The 20796-nt window shown below is 63.3% G+C and overlaps 4 protein-coding genes across 10 annotated transcripts; 3 read left to right on the top strand and 1 right to left on the bottom strand.

Annotated features, from left to right (window-relative positions):
• The first annotated feature begins 22 nt into the window (after window positions 1–22).
• Window positions 23–2360, top strand: HSD17B1 (hydroxysteroid 17-beta dehydrogenase 1). Its single transcript, XM_002719167.6, has 6 exons — window positions 23–715; window positions 799–966; window positions 1057–1236; window positions 1365–1458; window positions 1866–2043; window positions 2128–2360. The coding sequence occupies exons 1-6, from the start codon at window positions 619–621 to the stop codon at window positions 2338–2340; spliced, it is 930 nt and encodes a 309-aa protein (XP_002719213.2). The 5' UTR covers window positions 23–618; the 3' UTR covers window positions 2341–2360.
• Window positions 2361–8127: 5767 nt separating this feature from the next.
• Window positions 8128–12167, top strand: COASY (Coenzyme A synthase). Of its 6 annotated transcripts, none has more exons than XR_016224007.1 (10): window positions 8128–8257; window positions 8512–9222; window positions 9731–10111; window positions 10188–10319; window positions 10436–10625; window positions 10706–10770; window positions 11206–11290; window positions 11455–11552; window positions 11634–11780; window positions 11867–12167. XR_016224007.1 is itself a non-coding variant. In XM_008271510.5 (10 exons), exons 2-10 carry the CDS (start codon window positions 8523–8525, stop codon window positions 11921–11923), a joined length of 1689 nt encoding a protein of 562 aa, XP_008269732.1. In that variant the 5' UTR covers window positions 8137–8257; window positions 8512–8522; the 3' UTR covers window positions 11924–12167. The 6 variants fall into 6 exon arrangements, 4 of the variants coding, with proteins under 4 accessions (XP_008269732.1, XP_089173897.1, XP_089173896.1 ...); XM_008271510.5 differs by having other exon boundaries at window positions 8137–8257; window positions 9731–9945; XR_007911338.3 differs by lacking the exon at window positions 11455–11552 and having other exon boundaries at window positions 9731–9945.
• Window positions 12168–12613: 446 nt separating this feature from the next.
• Window positions 12614–17245, top strand: MLX (MAX dimerization protein MLX). Of its 2 annotated transcripts, none has more exons than XM_017349206.4 (8): window positions 12614–12903; window positions 13266–13302; window positions 13680–13769; window positions 13970–14076; window positions 14287–14386; window positions 14502–14601; window positions 14928–15129; window positions 16014–17245. In XM_017349206.4, the coding sequence occupies exons 1-8, from the start codon at window positions 12862–12864 to the stop codon at window positions 16068–16070; spliced, it is 735 nt and encodes a 244-aa protein (XP_017204695.4). In that variant the 5' UTR covers window positions 12614–12861; the 3' UTR covers window positions 16071–17245. The 2 variants fall into 2 exon arrangements, with proteins under 2 accessions (XP_017204695.4, XP_017204694.3); XM_017349205.4 differs by having other exon boundaries at window positions 12824–13065.
• PSMC3IP (PSMC3 interacting protein) lies at window positions 16557–20313 on the bottom strand. Its single transcript, XM_070060674.2, has 8 exons — window positions 20128–20313; window positions 19932–20032; window positions 19754–19843; window positions 18376–18487; window positions 17868–18013; window positions 17733–17786; window positions 17588–17647; window positions 16557–17507 (listed from the first exon to the last, which is right to left on the bottom strand). Exons 1-8 carry the CDS (start codon window positions 20159–20161, stop codon window positions 17451–17453), a joined length of 654 nt encoding a protein of 217 aa, XP_069916775.1. The 5' UTR covers window positions 20162–20313; the 3' UTR covers window positions 16557–17450.
• Window positions 20314–20796: the final 483 nt, after the last annotated feature.

The raw sequence follows: 20796 nt of genomic DNA, 5'->3' as shown, positions 1-20796 counted from the left end.
CACGTGGGTGCAGGGGCCCAAGGACCTGGGCCATCTTCTGTAGCTTTCCCAGGCCATAGCAGAGAGCTGGATAGGAAGTAGAGCAGTCGGGACACAAACTGGCACCCATATGGGATGTCGGGGCTGCAGGCAGAAGCTTAGCCTATTAAAGCCACAGTCTTGGACCCTTCACCATTTTCAATACTAACCTCTGACCTTTGATCTCCTGACCCTGAAGAATGCCTTTCCAAAGCATTTACATATACAGGCTTGGCGGTGACTACTATAGCTGTCATTGTCCCTGTGGGACAGCGCGGTGACTACTATAGCTGTCATTGTCCCTGTGGGACAGCGGCATGCCCAGGAGATCTGCCTGGCGGGGAGGGTGCTCACAGGGGGACCCACACCCATTTGCAAAGCCCCCCTCCCCTCCGCCCACAGCTGGGACAGTGGTGCCCCCAACAGCGGCCTCATCTCTGACCCAGAGCAGACCAAGGCAGGGAGGGGGCCTCTGCTCAGCCTTGAGACCGCCCTGCAGACACAACAAGGGGTGGGGTCCCCACCCGCAGAGGGCGGGGCAAAGCCCTAGATATCCTGGGAGTGCTCCTGGCCCTCGGGGACTCTGTCCACCGGCCGCCCATGGACCGCACTGTGGTGCTCATCACGGGCTGCTCCTCAGGCATCGGCCTGCACCTGGCCGTCCGCCTGGCCTCGGACCCATCCCAGAGCTTCAAAGGTATATGAGGAGCAGGGCTGAGAGGGGGAGAGTCCGGAGGGAGGCAGGGTGTTCGGGTCTGCAGCTTCTCCCTGAACCTGCAGTGTACGCCACCCTGCGGGACCTGGGGGCGCAGGGCCCACTGCTGGAGGCAGCCCGAGCCCGGGGGTGCCAGCCCGGCTCCCTGGAGACCTTGCAGCTGGACGTAAGGGACTCGGATTCTGTGGCCGCCGCCCGGACACGTGTGACTGAGGGCCGCGTGGATGTGCTGGGTGAGCCTCCCCTAGCCTGTGTCCCAGCCAGGATGTCCCGAGTGAGCCCACGGAGCACTAGGGGACAGACTTGGACCCCTCTCCCTGCAGTGTGCAACGCGGGTCGGGGATTGCTCGGGCCGCTGGAGGCGCACTCGGCGGACACCGTCGCCTCCGTGCTGGATGTGAACGTGGTCGGCTTGGTGCGGACGCTGCAAGCCTTCCTGCCGGACATGAAGCGGCGCGGCTCTGGTCGCGTGCTGGTGACCGGCAGCGTGGGCGGCTTGATGGGTGAGCGGGTGGCCGGGGCCCTGGGATGGCGGGCGGGACCTGGAGCTGGGGTTCGCTGGGGCGGGGCTGCCGCGGGCGCCTCCAGCTAGCGAGCGGTCCCCTCTCGCAATCGCCCTCTCCCCTCCAAGGGCTGCCCTTCAACGACGTCTACTGCGCCAGCAAGTTCGCGATCGAAGGTTTATGCGAGAGCCTGGCCATTCTGCTGCCGCCCTTCGGGGTCCAGTGAGTCGCTACCACCCGCCCCCCGCGCCCCGCGCCCCCTGAGCCCCCGGAGCCCCCGGAGCACCAGTCCTACGGGGACCGGGCTGGGAGGGGGGAATCCCTGCCCCGGCTCTCACTTGGTGCCAGGCGCCGTGCTGGGCACTGAGCGCGCTTCGTCTTGCGCCCACGTGCGGGTCTAGCAAGCTAGCACGTCTGTCAGTCGTGCTGCGGGGAAGCGCGGGTCCAGAGCGGCTGGGTCACGCGGCTGTCAGTGCCCGGCCAGGTTCGAACGGCCGTGGGAGCGCCGACCCAGCGGTTTCGAGCGCCCGCCGCCTGCGCGCACGCATCCCGGAGGCGCGCTCGGAGCCGGGCGCGGGCTCGCGTGCGCAGCCCGCGTGCACTCGCCCCCCTCGCCTCCTGACCCACAGCTTAAGCATCATCGAGTGTGGTCCGGTGCACACGGCCTTCCTGGAGAAGCTGGAGGGCGGCCCCGGAGGGGCCCTGGACCGCGCGGACGCCCAGACGCGTCAGCTCTACTCCCGCTACGAGCGCCACTACGAGCAGGTCTTCCGCGAGACGGGGCAGGACCCCGAGGAGGTGACGGAGGTGGGTACCGGCGTGCCGGGGCGCGGGCGGCCCGCGGGGCCCTGCGCGCCGCCCGGGCCAGCGCTGCTCCTACCGCCGCCGCAGGTCTTCCTCACCGCGCTGCGCGCCCCGGAGCCCTCCCTGCGCTACTTCAGCACCGAGCGCTTCCTGCCCCTGACGCGGCTGCGCCTGGACGACCCCAGCGGCTGCAACTACGTCGCCGCCATGCACCAAGCGGTGTTCGCCGCCGAGAGCGCCGAGGCCGGCCCCGAAGGCCCTGGGGACCCCGAGCCCGGCGCGCCTCCCGCCGCCCCGTAATAAAGGCTTGGTCTGCGGTGCGCTCCCGCGCCCTGCTTGGCTCCCAATCGTGCGGTCCCGTGGGCGGGGCGAGGTGGCGGCTGCCTGGATCACGTTAGCCCCAGCTACACCTGCGCGGAAACCGAGGCCTGGGAAGGGGAAGGAGCCCGCCCGGGGTCCCGCCTCGAGTCCACGGCAGACCCGGGAGACCCCAGGCAGCCCACAGCGCAGGAAGGAGTTCGGAGGACTTGAGTGGCGAGTGGGGGTGGGCAGGAATCGCGCCGTGACCTGGCCCTCAGGAACCCTGGGATCCTAGGCCGTCTGGACTCTCTGAATCCACTTTCTTATCTGCACAATGCGTTTAATACCTCTCGGAAGCTGTAGCGAGATACAGCCTGAAAGAGCTCGGTAGACAGGCCTGACCTGGTCATCGAGAGGCACAGAGAGCCGCCCTCCGGCTGGTTCACTCCCGAAATGCCGGCAGCAGCCAGGACTGAACTGGCAGGAGCTGGGAGCTGCAAGCGCATTCCAAGTCTCCCCAATCGCTGGAGTCATCACCACCGCCCCCAGGGCCTGCATTAAGAGGAACCTGGGGTGAGAGCGAAAATCAGATCCAGGTATTCCATGATGTGTGGACCCCGGAGTGCTAACGGGCACCCTGCCCCCAGAATAGAGGACGGCGTGGACTCGGTGGTTACTACTCCCGGTATAGTGTTCCTGCTGTGTTCCCACCGCGACCAGTCTCTCCTGGGAGGTGCAGCTGGGGCCCAGGCCTGGCTGGCCTGCCCCATCCGTTTATCTTCCTCCCTGAGCCTGTGGGGGGGAGGAGTCATTGGTACAGGCTGTGCCCACCCTGGCCGCCCGCCCGAGGTCAGAGGGGAGGAGGAGGTTGCGGGGCCACGGAAGCGGCAGGAGTGCCCCAGGTTGGGGGTGGGGAGTCTATCTAACAGGATGAGTGGGGACGGCCTTCTGCCCTGCAAAGGCTTGGCCACAGAGCTCGGGATGGGGAATGCAGAGGAACCTAATGGGGTTCCGGGAGGCAGGCACGGCCCTCAGGCCTGCAGTGCAGAGGAGGGTCCCTTCTGGACCTCTGCTTTGGAGAACGCGGCCTCCCAGCCACCCTACCCCGTTAGCATCCCTGTCCTACTGGCTCGGATGTACCCGCGGTCCACCCGGAAGGCCAGGGGCCAGAGAGAGGACCAAGGTGGTGTGAATTTCTGAGCCATGAGGTCTGCTCTCAGAGCCTACCCTACCCCCCTTGGCTCCCTGTGCTGTGTGTGTGACCCCTGGGGGCCAGAGTAGCAAGGCAAAGTGTGATCCCATTTTTTTTTTTTTTAAGATTTATTTATTTGAAAGTCAGAGTTACACAGAGAGAGGAGAGGCAGAGAGGGAGAGAGAGAGAGAGAGGGAGAGAGGTCTTCCATCCGATGGCTCACTCCCCAATTGGCCACAATGGCCAGAGCTGCGCTGATCTGCAGCCAGGAGCCAGGAGCTTCTTCTGGGTCTCCCACGTGGGTGCAGAGGCCCAAGGACTTGGGCCATCTTCTACTGCTTTCCCAGGCCACAGCAGAGAGTTGGATCGGAAGTGGAGCAGCCGGGTCTAGAACCGGCACCCATATGGGATGCCGGCACTTCAGGCCAGGGCATTAACCCGCTGCACCACAGCCCCGAGTGACCCCACTCTTGATACAGTCATACTTTATTTTATTTGAAGGCTAGAGCAATACAGAAAGAGGGAGAGACACACAGAGGTCTTTCACCTGCTGGTTCACTCCCCAGACAGCCACAATAGCCAGATCTGAGCCAGGCTGAAGCCAGGAGCCAGGAACTCCAACCAGGTCTTCCACGTGGGTGCAGAGGCCCAAGCACTTGGACCATCTTCCACTGCCTTGGCAGGCACATTAGCAAGGAACTGTATCAGAAGCCGAGTAGCTGGGACTCAATCCAGGCACTCTGATTTGAATGCTGGCATTGCAGATGGTGGCTTCACCCACTGGGCCACAATGGCAGCCCACATGACTGAGGACCACTTAGCTGCTGACGACTTCAACATTACCAAAAAACCCTCCACATGTGAGAGGTCATCAAAAAGTTCACGGAAAATGCATACTATGGGGCTGACACTGGTAAAGTGAGCTAAGCCTCCACGTGCGGCACCAGCATCATATATGGGTGCCAGTTTGTGTCCTGGCTGCTCCTTTTCTGGTCCAGCTCTCTGCTTATGGCCTGGGAAAGCAGTAGAAGATGGCCCAAGTCCTTGGCCCCCTGCACCCACATGGGAGACCTGGAGGAAGCTCCTGGCTCCTGGCTTCAGATAGACCAAGTTTCGGCCATTGCAGCCTTTTGGGAATGTAACAGCAGATGGAAGACCTCTCTCTCTGTCTCTGTCTCTTTCTCTTTGTAACTCTGCCTCTCAATTTTTTTTTTTTTTTTTTTTTTGACAGGCAGAGTGGACAGTGAGAGAGAGAGAGACAGAGAGAAAGGTCTTCCTTTGCCGTTGGTTCACCCTTCAATGGCCGCCGCGGCTGGCGCGCTGCGGCTGGCGCACAGCGCTGATCCGATGGCAGGAGCCAGGAGCCAGGTGCTTTTCCTGGTCTCCCATGGGGTGCAGGGCCCAAGCACTTGGGCCATCCTCCACTGCACTCCCTGGCCACAGCAGAGAGCTGGCCTGGAAGAGGGGCAACCGGGACAGAATCCGGCGCCCTGACCGGGACTAGAACCCGGTGTGCCGGCGCCGCAAGGCGGAGGATTAGCCTAGTGAGCCGCGGCGCCGGCCTTTTTTTTTTTTTTGCCTCTCAAATTTTTAAAAAGGTCTTTAAGAAAATGCATACTATGAAAAAAAAATACATGGATTTCTTTTTTTTTTTTTTGCACCAAATAAACTTACCTTTTAATTTTGTTTTTCCCATAAGCTTCTGCGGTACCTTCATAGTTCCAAGCCATTGTTTCCACACCAGCTGCCTGCTCCACTTGATGCTTAATCAACTCCACGCGTCCAGATCCCACTTCCTGGCCCGGGAGTTTGGCCTGGCCATTGGATGCCAATTGTGAGCCCTGCATTCCGTATGGCAGTTCCTGGACGCAGGTCCCAGCTGTGTGCCCCATTTGAGCTTCCCGCTGATGGTCACCCGAGGAGGCAGCAGGTGATGGCTTAAGTAGTTGGGTCCCTGCCGCCCAGAGAGGAGACCTGGATTGATTTCCTGGCTCCGGGCTCCCAGCTTTGGCGTGGCCCAGTCCTGGCTGTTGCCAGTATCCAGGAAGTGAGTGAGAGGATGGGAGCTCTCTCAGATTCAAAACAAAACAAAACCAAAAAACCCAGTCCCTGACCTCCAACCCTATCTGCACCCCTGCCAGTCTTCCCACCTCTGAGAACCCCTCTCCTGCAGCAAACCCTGGGGTGACGCTTTGCGTCTCGGCGCGCACTGACAGCTCTTCAGTGCCGACTACGAAGTCACCAATTTCCAGCACTGTCAGCTCACTCGCTCGCTCGCTCTTGGATTTTGCCATCGCCTCTTGTTTGTCTGGGTCCATCCTGATCGCAGTGCAGTCAGAATGACCTTTTAAAGATCCAAGTCTGGAGGCCAGAGTGAGGCCTCTAGCCCATGCTGGATGCCAGTCCAAGTTCTGGCTGCTCAGCTTCCAAAAACAGTGAAAGATGGTCCAAGTGCTTGGGCCCCTGTCACTGACCTGGGAGACACAGATGGAGCTCCTGGCTCCTGGCTTTCGCTGTTGGAAGCATATTGGGAGTAAACCAGCATATGGGAGGTCTCTCTTGCCTTTCAAATAATACATACATACATATATATATATATGTATATATACATATTTTAAATCAAAGTCTGGGGGCTGGCTTGTGGCCTGGTGGGTAAAGCTGCCATCTGCGATGCTGGCACCCAATGTGGGCACCAGTTCGTGTCCCAGCAGCTCCACTTCTGAACCAGCTCTCTGCTGTGGCCTGGGAAAGCAGTGGAAGATGGCCCAAGTCCTTGGGCCCCCACACCCACATGTGAGACCTGGATGAGGCTCCTGCACCTGGCTTCGGATCAGTCCAGCTCTGGCTGTTGGGGCCATTTGGGGAGTGAACCAGCAGATGGAAGATTCTCTCTCTCTCCCCCTCTCTAAAACTCTGCCTTTCAAATAAACAACAGAGCCGGCGCCGCAGCTCACTAGGCTAATCCTCCGCCTTGCAGCGCTGGCACACTGGGTTCTAGTCCCGGTCAGGGCGCTGGATTCTGTCCTGGTTGCCCCTCTCCCAGGCCAGCTCTCTGCTGTGGCCCGGGAAGGCAGTGGAGAATGGCCCAGGTGCTTGGGCCCTGCACCCCATGGGAGACCAGGATAAGTACCTGGCTCCTGCCATCGGATCAGCGTGGTGCGCTGGCCGCAGCGCGCTGGCCACGGCGGCCATTGGAGGGTGAACCAACGGCAAAGGAAGACCTTTTTCTCTGTCTCTCTCTCACTGTCCACTCTGCCTGTCAAAAACAAAACAAAACAAAAACAAATAAACAACAATCTTGGTTAAAAATCAAAGTCTGATCATGACTCTGCTCAAGACACTTTCTGCAGCTTCCCATCTCAGCTTCCCATTTCTCCCCAAGGTCTCCTTCCTGACCTCATCTCCCACCCTCCACCCCGGACATGAGATGCTTACGAATCATTCTTTCCTCTTCTTTGTTGCTGTAAGAGAAGAAATGGCTAAGATCTTGGCGCCCCATAGAAGAGTCACAGATCTCCAACTCCTGCACACACAGTGCTGCACACAGAGCCACACGGTCCACACCCACCGTGGGACACACAGCCCCAGCCAGGCAGTCACGGCTGTTCTGTATCCCCAGGCACAATCTGCTTGGTGTGGCAGACCTAACGGTCACAGGCACCCCTCTCTGTCACCCAGAGAGTCATCGTCTCGCTCCACGAGCACGCTGTGTTACAACTACAATCACACACACGCTGTGTGTGTGCTCCAGACACAAAAGGACCGGAGCTGGACTCCTCCTAGTTCCGGTCAGCTCAAACCAGCCAAGGAGCACCAGATTGCAAAGCCCCCCAGGGCCGCCTCCACTGTGGTCCGGCCTCCTGCTTTCAGCCTGGGCCAGCCATGGCCGTTGTGGCCATTTGGGGAATGAACCAGTGGGTGGAAAATCCGTATCTCTCTGCCTTCCAAACAAATAAACCTTAAAAATAAACAAACACAAAATTAAATCTAAAAATGGGCATTTATGTAGTTCAAGAAAATAAGCCACGGAAGGCTAATGAAACCTGGGCGATCAGTTTCGTCCACCTGAAAGGCTTCTGACGGCAACCTGGCTCCCCGCTCTGGCCCCAGACCACCAGCCTTTTAAGCACGCAGTACTTAGCGGGAAACCCTCGCCAATCATCCCCTATGAGACCGTGGCACCTGCCTCCCTCCGTCCCCCGCCATCCAGCGCCTCGCGGGAGCTGGGTGGTGCGGAGCATCCGACAGGGGCCGCGGGACCTGGCCTCTATACGCCCCCGCAGCATAGGGGGCTTCAGGTTCCCCTCCGTGAAATGGGGAGCCCCCACGTGAGGTTCCTCGGCCTGAGCGGGCCCCGGAATTCGGAGGAGCCGCGTGTGGGCTCTGCCTCGCCTGCGCCTCCCTGTGACCTGAATGCATCTGGGTGCTCCGCTTCGGTAAACAGCGAATTGAACGTCCCAGGCCGCCTCGCCCCGCGGGAGTCGCGCCCCCAACCCCGGGTTCGCCCATCCCACGAGCCTCCACGTCCAGCCCCGCCCCATCAGCAGAGCGCAGCCTCCGCGCACGAGCAATCTCGCGAGATCCGCGCTCCGCCCCCGACGCTGAGTTGTTTGGCCTTTTTCCTCCTCCGTAGTGCGGAGCCGCTGTTCCTGAGCTAGTGCTTCCGGGCCGCAGTCGGGGAAGCCTCTGTGGCGGTGCAAACAGAACCGGACCCCGGAGGGTTCAGTGAGTAGGGGACCGACCTGAGCCCGAGCGTCCCTGCCTGGGCCCCCTCGTTCTAGTCCTTGAAGACCCTGGTGCAGCTTAGCAAGAGGGCCCAGGAATTCGGGGTCCCCAGCCCTGTGACTCAGGGGGCTCCTGGTCGGTTCCCCGTCCCAGGATTTCGATTCACTTAAGCGAAGCCACCGCGCCGTCTGCCAGGACCCGGCCCTGCCCCGGGCCCCTGAGTCACTCTCCCCTGCCTCCCTGCCTGTCCGCAGGCCTGGGCAGCATGGCCGTATTCCGGTCGGGCCTCCTGGTACTGACGACGCCGCTGGCCTCGCTGGCCCCTCGCCTGGCTCCCATCCTGACCTCGGCCTCCCGCCTGGTGAATCACACACTCTATGTGCACCTGCAGCCCGGCATGAGCCTGGAGGGCCCGGCCCAGCCCCAGTCCACCCCCGTGCAGGCCACGTTCGAGGTTCTCGATTTCATCACGCACTTCTACTGTGGCGCCGACGTCCACAGGCACCTGGACGTGAGAATCCTGCTGACCAACATCCAAACCAAGAGCACCCTCCTCCCGCCCCAGCCCAGCTCGGTCCAGAATCTGGCCCACCCCCCGGAAGTGGTGCTGACTGATTTCCAGACCCTGGACGGAAGCCAGTACAACCCGGTTAAGCAGCAGCTGGAGCGTTACGCCACCAGCTGTTACAGCTGTTGTCCGCAGCTCGCCTCCGTGCTGCTGAGCCCCGACTACGGGACTGGAGAGCTGCCCGTGGAGCCCCTGGATGTGCCCCTCCCCTCCACCATCAGACCAGCTTCCCCCGTGGCTCGGTCTCCAAAGCAGCCGGTGCGCGGCTACCACCGAGGGGCCGTGGGCGGCACGTTTGACCGCCTGCACAATGCCCACAAGGTGCTGCTCAGTGTCGCGTGCGTCCTGGCCCAGGAGCAGCTTGTGGTGGGAGTAGCAGACAAAGATCTGCTGAAAAGTGAGTGAGAGGGACCCGGCTTAAGGCGGTGGAGCACACCCTCTCCCCCCCGCCCGTCCCTTCTCACACCAGCGTCAGGGCAGGGCCGGGCCGTCCATGCCTTCCCAGCGGGCCTGCCTCCGTCACCATTCAGAATGCCCCGGTGTGGAATGGAGGACTCTGCCCTTTACCCGCTTCCAGGAGGTGACCCGTGATGAGCGGGCCGTAGGCAGCGCTGTCCCAGACAGAAAGGGCTGGAGGAGGGCCTGGCCCTTGGAGGTCTCCATCCCGTGGATGCCCACTGGCCCTCCGAGCGCCCCCTAGTGGCTTCCCGGTAGCCTGTGCTCTGCACAGTTGCCAGCCCTGGCTCGCCCCGCTGCGCTTGCCTGTTTGTCCATCACCAGCGCCAAAGACCCTCGCAGTTCAGCCCTCTCTTCCCACCACCGTCCTGTGGGGAGAACAGTGCTCCGAGACAGCCCCCCAAAACTGCCCCTCCCATTAAAGGATCTGTTCTGGGTTCCTCCCCCAGGCAAGCTGCTCCCTGAGCTGCTCCAACCTTACGCAGAACGCGTGGGACACCTGAGTGAGTTCCTGGTGGACATCAAGCCCTCCTTGACTTTTGATGTCATCCCCCTGCTGGACCCCTATGGGCCCGCTGGCTCTGACCCTTCCCTGGAGTTCCTGGTGGTCAGCGAGGAGACCTATCGCGGGGGGATGGCCGTCAACCGCTTCCGCCTCGAGAACGTAACCCCTGGGGGAGCCTGGCAGAGGGCGTGGAGGGGGTGGAGGAAGGCCGCTGGGGCTGTCGGCCGTGCCCTGGCGCCAGAGGAGGGAAGAGGGGGCTCAGGGTGGTGGGAAGCAGCGAGGAGGACCTGGTCCGTTGCCCACAGAGCTGGAGGCGGCGCCCGGGGTAGGTAGGGGGCGACGCTGGGGTGGGTCGGGTGTCGGGCTCCGGCCTTCCTCTCAGCGCCTTCCCTGCGCCTCAGGACTTGGAGGAACTCGCGCTGTACCAGATCCAGCTGCTGAAAGACCTGAGCCACGCGGAACACGAGGAGGAGAAGGTCAGCTCCTCCAGCTTGCGCCAGCGCATGCTGGGAAATCTGCTTCGGCCTCCGAATGTAAGAGTCCCGTCCCCCGGCTTGAGTTCGCTGGAAAGGCTGGAGGGTGAAATCGAGGGGTCCAGCTCCCAAACCGAGGACCCTAGTGACGGCCGGGCCACTCTGCTCCACTCCAGAAGAGGCCAGAGCTCCCCCCAGGTCTCTATGTGCTCGGGCTGACCGGCATCAGCGGCTCCGGGAAGAGCTCCGTAGCCAAACGCCTGAAGGGCCTTGGGGCCTTTATCATCGACAGCGACCAGCTGGGCCATCGGGCCTACGCCCCAGGCGGCCCGGCCTACCAGCCTGTGGTGGAAGCCTTTGGCACAGGTACTGGCTCAGGAGGCTGCGGGGGCTGGCCCGGAGGGCCGGCCAGGCCCCCAGCTCAGGGCTCCATCTCCGCTGTCCAGACATCCTCCATAAAGATGGCACTATCAACAGGAAGGTGCTGGGCAGCCGCGTGTTTGGGAACAAGGTGAGCGCACACCTGGCCAGGGCCCCTCGGCTGCCCCCGGACCCAGCGATGGGCTCCGACTGTGATCCGGCCAGGACGCCACGCTCCACTCGGGCGCTCCCACCCCTGCCCATCTCCCCACGCCCGCCTCCACACGGGGGCTCCCACGCCCGCCCACTCTCCCACGCCCACCTCCACACGGGCACTCCCACCCCTGCCCATCTCCCCACGCCCGCCTCCACACGGGGGCTCCCACCCCTGCCCACTCTCCCGCGCCCACCCACTCTCCCACGCCCACCTCCACTTGGGCGCTCCCACCCCTGCCCATCTCCCCACGCCTGCCTCCACACGGGCGCTCCCACGCCCGCCCACTCTCCCCATGCCCGCCTCCACACGGGCACTCCCACGCCCGCCCACTCTCCCCACGCCCACCCACTCTCCCACGTCCACCTCCAGAAACAGCTGAAGACCCTCACGGACATCATGTGGCCGCTGATCGCCAAGCTGGCCCGGGAGGAGATGGCGCTGGCTGTGGCTCAGGGTGAGTGGAGCGTGGTGGAGACAGCCCAGGGGGGTGGCTAGACAGATGCCGCCGTCCCCCCACCCCGGGATGTCCCAGCCGCAGCCAAGCCGTCTCCTTTCCCTGGGACTGTGTGGGGGTGGTCAGGTGGCGAGGGCTACTGGCAGCGCCGGGTGTCCCCGCAGGAAAGCGTGTGTGCGTGATCGATGCCGCCGTGCTGCTTGAGGCCGGCTGGCAGGACATGGTGCACGAGGTGTGGACTGTGATCATCCCCGAGACGGAGGTATCTCGCCCTCCCCCCCTCATGCAGCATGGGCGGGACCCTGCTGGGCCGCCGGGCTGAGCCACGATGCCTTTGGCACAGGCCGTGCGGCGCATCGTGGAGAGGGATGGGCTGAGTGAAGCCGCGGCGCAGAGCCGGCTGCAGAGCCAGATGAGCGGGCAGCAGCTCGTGGCCCAGAGCCACGTGGTGCTGAGCACGCTGTGGGAGCCCCATGTCACGCAGCGCCAGGTTGGTGCCCAGGGAAGGCGGGGGCCGGGAGGGGGGCCTGCGGGTGCCCGTCTGACCCTGTGCTCTCTTCCTCTCCGTGTGCGAAGGTGGAGAAGGCCTGGGAGCTCCTGCAGAAGCGCATGCCCCAGGCCCATCAGGCCTGAGTCGGCAGGCCAGACCACACACTGCACGTGATCCGGCGGGGAGGGGGATGCGCCCCGGGCTTCGTGCTGAGCTGCGCGGGACGCAGCCGGCCTGACGGTCCAGGGAAGCCTACTCAGGCTGCTGTTTGGCCAGCAGTGAGGCTGCGGCTCCACCCCTCAGCGTTGCCCGCAGGTGTCTGATACCAGGCGAATGGGTCGAGAACACTAGAACTTGTAGCGGCATTAAAGGTTAATATTGCCAGGCGCTGCCTGCGTGGTGTCTGCTTCCTGCTCCAATGCCTGTAGGCTCACCGGGGGCTCACCAAGTGCGGCGCCCAGTCCCGAGCCGGAAGCTGGGCAGTGCGGTGGGCAGGAGCCTGACCCCCATTCTCAAGTCAACCTTGGCCGTACCACTGACTAGCCAGCTGTGTGCCTTTGCGTGAGTTACAGGGATTCTCGGCACCGCAGAGGAACCAACAGGCCGGGCCAACTCCGCAGATGCCCTCCAGGCACCGCGGGGCGGGGGGGGGGGGGGCTCTGCACTCTCACAGCTCTGCAGCCCGGTGCCCGCGTCAGATGGGCCGGGAGGGAGCTCCGCGGGGTTGGGGGGGGGGGTGCGGTCAGCGCGCGCGCACGTCGTCGCCACAGCATTCCCACGAGCCTGCGGGACGGGCCCTTTGTAGAGAATGCGCTTCACGGCGCCCTCACCCCGCGGCTTAACGCGGGGAGCGCAGGACCAGCGGACAGCACGTCCCGGGCCCCGCCAGCGCCCACCTGACCGCCCGGCTCCGCCAGCTGCACCTAGGGTTACAGCCTTGGTGCCGCGCACGCGCAGTGCTCTGGCCCCGCCCTCTGCAGCCGAGTGCGGATTGGTGGGGTCGCGCCACGTGGGCACACCGCCCTCTTCCTCGCAGCAGGGGGCTCGCCCGCTGGCTTGTTTCCGGTTCGGTGGGTCCACGATGACAGAGCCGGGCGCCTCTCCCGAGGACCCCTGGGTCAAGGCAAGCCCCGTGGGCGCGCACGCCGGCGAGGGGAGGGCGGGTCGGGCTCGCGCACGTAGGGGGCCCGGAAGACGAGGGGCTTCCCTCCTGTCCCCAAAGTTCCCCCCGCTCTCCGGGCCCCGGGGCTGCAGAGAAGACAGCTCTCACCCCGAGTGTGCCAAGGTGGGGAGACAAACGAGGCGTGTGTGCTCGCGCGCGAGCGGACGGGGGTGCTGGGTTCCGGGAGGAGGAGGAGTGGGGGTGGCGTTCGGGCGAATCCTGCGGCTGCCCGCGGCCCCGGCGTGTGGGGGTCGGGGTCGCGGAGTGAGAGGCGCCTCCCCCGTGGCGGGGGTCTGACGGCTCTCGCTCGCCCCGTGCCGCAGGTGGAGTACGCCTACAGCGACAACAGCCTGGATCCCGGTGAGTGCCGCCCCAGCCTCCTCAGCCTTGACAGCCACACCTGAGCACAGTCCACTGTCCCTGGGCCGAGCTCCGGGTTGGGAAGCAAGGGAGGAGCCGCGGGATGGGCAGGAAGCAACCACGGGTTGCTAATTCCCAGGAGCAGGAGACGATGGAAACAGTGGCAGCTGGTCGCTCTCCCCGCGGTCAGCTGCCTCTCTCTGGGCCGCACGCTGCGACTGCAGACCTGTGGAGCCGTGTAGACTCTGCGGCGTGGCGTGGCAGGGAGTCGGAGCCCAGTGTGGCTGGAGTTTGGGTGAAAGGGGAGAGCCCACCGGGGTCTGAGGGCCGGCTGTGTTCCCCACCCCACCGCTCAGTGACTGGGGCCTCTCTTCCAGGGCTGTTCGTGGACAGCTCCAGCAAGGGGAGCGTGGTGTCCAGAGCTAACAGCATCGGGTCCACCAGTGCCTCCTCCGTCCCCAACACAGGTAGGCAGCAGCACCCCCTCCCCGGCCTGGGGGGACACAGGAATGCTACCATCTTGGTGTCCGTCCTAGTGGACAGGGATGCCCGGGCCCAAGTGCCAGACCCAGGGTTGCACCGCCCTTCGCTCCATCTTCCCAGCCGGGCAAAGCAGCGATGGCAGGGCCCCAGGACGACCTGTCACTATCCCCACCTCTGTGCACAGATGACGAGGACAGTGACTATCACCAGGAGTCGTACAAGGAGTCCTACAAAGACCGGCGGCGGCGAGCACACACGCAGGCTGAACAGAAGAGGAGGGACGCCATCAAGGTGACTGGGCAGGCCCATGCCTCGGCCAGTGAGGGCGGGCTCTGGCCCTCGGGCCTTGCAGGCAGCCAGGCCGGCCCGGGCATGAGCACCTCCCTCCTCCCTGCTCCCCACTGCTCTGAGCCTGGAACTAGGGTGCCTGGAAGAAGTCTGGTGCATCTCTCCGAGTCCCTTGGGGTTGAGGAATCCATGTCCCCTGCTGTCTCTCTGCAGAGAGGCTATGACGACCTTCAGACCATTGTCCCCACCTGCCAGCAGCAGGACTTCTCCATCGGCTCCCAGAAGCTCAGCAAAGCCATCGTTCTGCAGAAGAGTATGGCCCGGGAGCACCCTGGGGAGGGGGCCGCGGTGGCGGTGCAGGGGAAGGGACACCCGCTCTATCCTGGCTGACGCGCTCCCTGCGCCCGCCCCTTCTCACCCTGCCCTAGCCATCGACTACATCCAGTTTTTGCACAAAGAGAAGAAAAAGCAGGAGGAGGAGGTGTCCACACTCCGCAAGGATGTCACAGCCCTGAAGATCATGAAAGTGTAAGAGGGGTGCCGAACTGGGGCAGCCAGAGCTCCCGAGGGGACCTGGAGGCCAGCGTCTGTGTCCTGGTGTTCAAAGGCCACATCAGATAATGCAGTGTGGAGAATGCTCACTCCCAGAGGTGGGCGCTCAGGCAGGGCGCTAACCGCCCGTCACAGCACTGAGCGATGCCTGTTGGAGTAACCCAGGGAGGCTGGAAGTCACCATCTCTGACCTAGAAGCAGTGCCTAGCTGGTCCCGGGGGCCCAGCAGGTGAGCCCATCGCGCTCGCTACCGGGGCCGGCAGAGCCGCTGCGGCCTCTCAGCCCTGCCTGCCTGCTTTCAGGAACTACGAGCAGATTGTGAAGGCACACCAGGACAACCCCAGCGAGGGGAAGGACCAGGTCTCGGACCAGGTCAAGTTCAACGTGTTTCAAGGCATCATGGACTCCCTGTTCCAGTCCTTCAATGCCTCCATCTCTGTGGCCAGCTTCCAGGAGCTGTCAGCCTGCGTCTTCAACTGGATCGAGGAGCACTGCAAGCCTCAGGTACGGGCGCCTCCGGTCAGGGGCCGGCTCTTCTCCCTCGCCTCAGGCAAAGCGGCCTAAGACGTTTGCTCAGGAAAGCAAGGTAACTGCTTTTAGACTTCTTTTTTTAATGATTTATTTGAAAGGGTGTCAGAGAGCTTTCCACTGGTTCACTCCTCAAATGGCCACAACAGCTAGGCCTGGCCACGCTAAAGCCAGGAGCCAAAACTCCAGCTTGGTCTCCCACAGGAGTGGCAGGGCCCAAGTACTTAGCAGAAGGGTGCACCAGAAGTGGAATAGCTGCGACTTGAACCCCCTCCAGTGTGGGACGGGGGATGGCAGCTGGTGGCTCACCCGCTGGGCCACGATGCTCGCTGCGTTTCTAGGCTTCTTGAGGGCGTTCTTGCAGCGCTCGCCCCCGGCGCCCTTGTTTCCACGAAGGCTCCCTGGGTGCCAGGCCCGGCTCCCGGCCTCTGTGCCGCACAGGCTGCGGCTGTGCCATCACCAGTCCTTGGCTGCCCCGCCACGTGGAAGCCCCACGTCTGTCAGTTACTTGGGGTTTTCGGAAACCTGAAGGCTCCGTGACCCCACGCCCAGGCCGACTAGAGGAGCTGCCAGGGCTCCTCTCCGCACCCGTGATGGAGGGCGACCGGCACGGCAGCCCGGCTTTTGAAGCCCAGCTGCTGCATCTGAGGCTGGAGCTGTGTCTCGAGATTCTCTCGTTTCCCAGCATTTTTATTGTGAAACACTTGGAGCAGAATGCAACATTAGAATTTTCACAGTGAACACACACTTAAAATTCTGCTCTTTGTCTGCGCGCACTCTCCCAGAGAGCACATCTGCGCCCGCAGGCGTGGGGCAGCCGCGTCCTCACCCGGGCACCGTCCCGCCCTCTGCCTTGCCAGACCCTGCGGGAGATCGTGGTCGGCGTCCTGCACCAACTGAAGAACCAGCTCTACTGACCGCCCCAGGAACCCGCGGAGCTGCCGGCGGACAGCCCTCGCGCCCCCGCCGCCCGGCTGCGGAGCCGGCAGGCCCGGGACTGGACTGATGCCTCGCACTGGTCAGCTGGCTCCTACTGGGTGTTTGGTGTTCCTAGTCCCGTTCCGTCTGCGGTGGAGCTGGGCTGTGTGTTTTCTTTTTTGTGAAAGCTTCTGATTAATTTATTATATTGACCATAAAGCTCAAACTTGCCCAGTCTTCCCCAGCCCCACAGAAGTCCCTGGGGGCGGGGGTCTGCTCTGAGATCCGAGAACCCCCGGCCTCAGACTGCTGCTCACGATCCCCTCTGTTTGGAAACTGCTTTGTCTCCTGGGTAACGGCGGCCCAAGTGTGACCATCGGACAGCCGGGCGGGAGACAGAGGAAATACTCCCCTAGCCGCGTAGCGCCTGGGCCAGGGCCGCCTCGTCCGTCCGAGGGTTTCCCCGCACCCCGCTCCGGGAGAGAGGGGCAGCTCCCTCCATCTGCTTCTGCCTGCTCTGTTCCCACGGGCAGCAGCACCTCATGAGACCGCAGGTGTGACACAGCACTACATACTTGAAACTTTTTATTTTTCTAAACACCAAAACCACAATTTTGTTAAAGCTACAATTCTGGAAAGTTAACTGGGCCTCAAAACTAGCCCCAACCCCTTTTCTTAAGGCGGAGGGAGGCTTTTGCTGAGAGATTTCTTTTTTAAAGGTCTGTTTTCACCTACTTATGTTAAGCACAGCAACAGAGACAGCCGTTTTGTCTGCGGGCTCACTCGCCAGATGCCCACAGTTGCTAGGACTGGGCTTGGCGGAAGCCAGGGGCCCAGGTCTCCATCCAGGTGTCCCATGTGGGTGCTGGAGCCAGCCTCTGCTGCCTCCCAGGGGCATTAACAGGAAGCGATGGACGTGCAGTGGCTGGGACTTGACCCCGCGGTGCCACCCTGCCACCCCATCCCCGCAGCCTTTCTGTCACACTTGTCCGGGTCTGTGTCTCCCAGGCGCCCCAGACGCTGGTGGGTAACAGCCTCTCTCCGCCCCTGTCCTCCAAGTTCCCCTCCAAGCCTTCCTCAGGTTTGATATCTGGGAGGTTTGACTATCCAGAGGAAATGGAATATTTTTATATCAAATTATATTACAATAAATATTGCCAAATGCTTTCCTTGAGCACTGTTGGGTCTTAAATGTCAAGCTCAAGTCACTGCTGTGTGGACAATGAAATGGGCGTGGCCGTCCACGCCCTCCACCCAGTACACTGGTGCCTTCCTCCGGACTGCTTTGCTCACGGGTGGGGAACAACAAAGGCCAAGCTGAAGAAGGCAGCCAGTCCAGCCCAGCTTTCACTCCCGGTCCTCAGGCCTGGGAGAGGCCCTCAGGGGTCTGGGAGCTTGACGTCATGGTCTTCGTCTGTCTCTATCCCAACTTCCTCCTGTGGGGTGGGGAGACAAGTGACTGTGGTGTCCCTGGGGAGAACCCAGTGGAGCGAGGGAAGCAGGAAGCGTCACTTACAAAGAACTGCTTCTTGCTCTTGGGGTATCCTTCCAGGATGGCATCGGACAGCTCTGTCGCCTGAGAAACAGAACCACCTCCTTTCAGAGCCTGTGGCCGGGCCCACGGTAGTGGCCACGTTTCCAAGGAGCTCCCGCACACTCACCATCCGCTTCCGCCTCCTCCACTCCTTGCAGTACTTCTGTCTCTCCTTGTAGACCTGCAGGAACAGGGTCCCCTGAGCCCCGGGCCCACAGCAGCCCGCTGGGCCGTCCTCCCTCCTCCCTGGCCCTCCCAGCACCTCCTCTTTCTCCTCCGGAGTCACGTGGTTGGCGGCTGCTTTGATGTTCTGCAGCCTCTCTCTGTAGCCCGCACACTCCTCCTGCAACTCCCGGATCTCCTTCTGCATCTCCGGCGTGGTCAGGGCACTCGTTAAGTCCTTCAGCTCTGAAACCACACCGCCCTGGGGTCACGACCCGGAGGGGGCTGCTCCCAGAGCTGGAGAACAGGCTCCCATCCTGCTCCCCGCTCTGGGCTCCACCCAGAACAGAGCCGCGCTCTGGAAATAAGGCGCACAGGGCGGGCCGCTTTTTCTACTTTGCCTTCCTCCTCCAGCCTCAGGCAGCGGTGGGCTCAGGTGGAGCCGGTTAGAGACGCAGGTGTCAGGGGCTCGTCTGTTGCCTGTCTGTAGGTGACGTCAGGTGTGCCCAAGGTTCCCGGCAGAGGGTTCTGTCTGCAGCAAGGGCCCCTTCACTCCTCACCCCTACACTGCCCCTGACCGCGCGGGCTCCAGGGCGGCCCAGTCCTACCAGCCTCCATGTGGCGGCAGCTCTGTTGCAAGCTCTGCACCTTCGCCGTCAGGGCCACGATTTTGGCGTCCAGGCCTTGGAGGTCAGCATCACTCACCGTGTCAAACTGGGCCTGCCAGAGGAGGGAAGCGTCGAGTGAGCTGATGTGAGGAAGGGAGATGGGAACACGCAGCTGCGAGCGCCCCCTGCAGACACTGGGAGGACAGTGGACGGGTACCTCTGAGACACCACTGAGTCTTGGGCCCAGAGAAAAGTGACAAAGGACAGATGAACCTTAACGCCTGTCCTTGGGGCGCTTCCAAGCTGGCAGGGCGCTGAACAGGACAGAAAGATCTTTCCAGGTGGGGATAAAGCCACTCAGTGGGCTGAGGGAGTAAAGGAACTCGGAGGACCCAGGCCACAGTCTCGCAGCAGGAGGCCTTGGGGAGCTGCTGGCGTAAGGGCTCCAGAAGAGTGAGGCACTCCGCTCAGGGGACCGTGGTGGGATCAGCGAGGGTCCTGTCAGCTGGCAGGGGTGGGGGAGTGTGTGTGGGGGGAGACAGACAGACTGGAGCGCCAGCCTGGGCACTCGGGCCTTGCCTAAGGTGAACCTTTAGTGCAGGGGCCATCGAACCACCAGCTCGCTCTGGCCAGATCTCATTTCCGACAGAACTGCCTGGGATCAGCCACACCCACTCCTGCTTCTGTCCTGCAAGAGCAGGGCTGAGTATGGGGACAGAAGTGACAGACCACGCGGCCCCGAAGGCGGAAAGATGCAGTGCTGCACCCCACAGTCTGCCCACCCCCTCTAGATTCCCGGGAGGTCATGGGGAAGGAGCCTCGGAGGAGTCTGGTCCAGTTCCACAGGCGATGCTGGAGACCACAGTGAGCGCTGGGGTCTGCCCTGGAGGACGCCCACGGTAGCGCAGCCCCCGCAGAGGCAGGGCCGGAAGAGGCAGCTGGAAACCCCATGGGGGCTGAGGGGCTGGGCGCCTCGGGGCCGTCTGGTTGTCACCGACCGTGACCCGGGGTCGGCAGTGGACAGAGCCCCCTGGCTGTGAAGTCTGTGCGGAGAGGTTCGGGAGGGCACCGCGGGGCGACAGCGGGCGCAGCGCCGGCCCGAGGGGCCTGGGGGCGGAGTGGGGACTCAGGCCCGAGTCTGCCCGGGTGCAGAGCGAGCTCCCCCGGGGGCGAGGCGAGTGCGACGCGGGGGGAGGGCACCCGTCCCGGCGGTGCTGGGGCCTCCGGGTGGGGCTCCCCTCGTCACCCAGCGCGTTAAACGTCTGGCAACCCCACGACGTGTGGCTCCGGCAAGGGCACGGGGCCCGTGACAGGAGGTGGGGGCCAGCCGCGCTCCCGCTGGAGCGGCGGCCCGTGACGGTGCCCGCCGCGCCCTCACCTGGTCCGCGAAGTAGATCTTCTGCTTGCCGTACGCCTTCTCTCGGATCTTGCCCTGCTGCGCCAGCTGCTCCAGCGCCTTCACCACCGCCTGGCGGGCACAGGGGCGGGGAGCCGGTGGCGGACTTCAGCCAGGCCCGAGGGGTCCCGGGGGCGGGGGTCCCGAGGGAGGGGCTCACCGCCTTGCCCAGCCCGTGCTCCCGCTGCAGGTTCCCGAACACGTCCTGGGCGCTGTAGGGCCGGTTCTGCTCCTGCAGGTACCTCAGGAGGATCGCGGGGGCTGAGGGCAGAGACGAGGCAGAGGAAGGCGTCCGCCGAGCCCCGCTGGCCCCCCGCCCGCCCGCCCCGGTCTCCGCCGGGCCCGCGCACCGTTACCTCCCGCCGCCGCTTCTGCCCGGCCTTTACTCATGGTTTCCCGCCGCCACACTCGAAAGCCGGACGTCGCAGTTGCTCCGGGCGACGGCTCCTTCCGGCGACGGGCGCAGAGGGCGGGGCCTCGAGCGCGATTGGCTGAGACGGGAACCGTGGCGAGGCGCGCCGCGGCCCCAGCCGGCCGCCGTAGCTCGTCCCCACGCGGGGCCGGTTATCGGAACCCGACCCTGCGGACCCCCCACCTCCGGCCCCTCCGCGCGAAGGCTGCAGTTCAGAGCGCTTCCAGCCGCAGCTGAGCACTCGTGCCCTTGCGCTAGGCCCAGAGCGAACGGGAAGAAGCTTCGAGGACAAAGTCCCGTGCTGGGCTGGACGTGTCCCGGTCCCGCGGGGTAGTGCTCTTCCGCCAGTTGGTTTCATCGTTTGTCAAACAAGAACAATTGGTATTTGTGGCAGGGTGGTTGGGAAAACTCCATTGAAAGCGTCAGCGCCGTAACCCCGCTCCGCCCACAGGGGGCGCGCGACACCTGCCGTGGTTTGAGCGCCCAGGAAAGGCAGGGTGGAAAGGGCCTGGCTAAGCCGCAAAGCTTGCAGAAGTTTCTCGTCGGCCCAATCCCACGGCAGCACCTGGCAGGTGCTTTCCACTCCTGACCACAGTGGCCAGTAGGACAGAGC

The sequence above is a fragment of the Oryctolagus cuniculus genome, chromosome 17, assembly GCF_051225735.1.
Source record: "Oryctolagus cuniculus isolate XC-2025 breed Fujian yellow rabbit chromosome 17, ASM5122573v1, whole genome shotgun sequence".
NCBI lineage: Eukaryota > Metazoa > Chordata > Mammalia > Lagomorpha > Leporidae > Oryctolagus > Oryctolagus cuniculus.
Note: the sequence above shows the minus strand (reverse complement) of the source record. Positions and strands in the feature narration are given on the sequence as shown.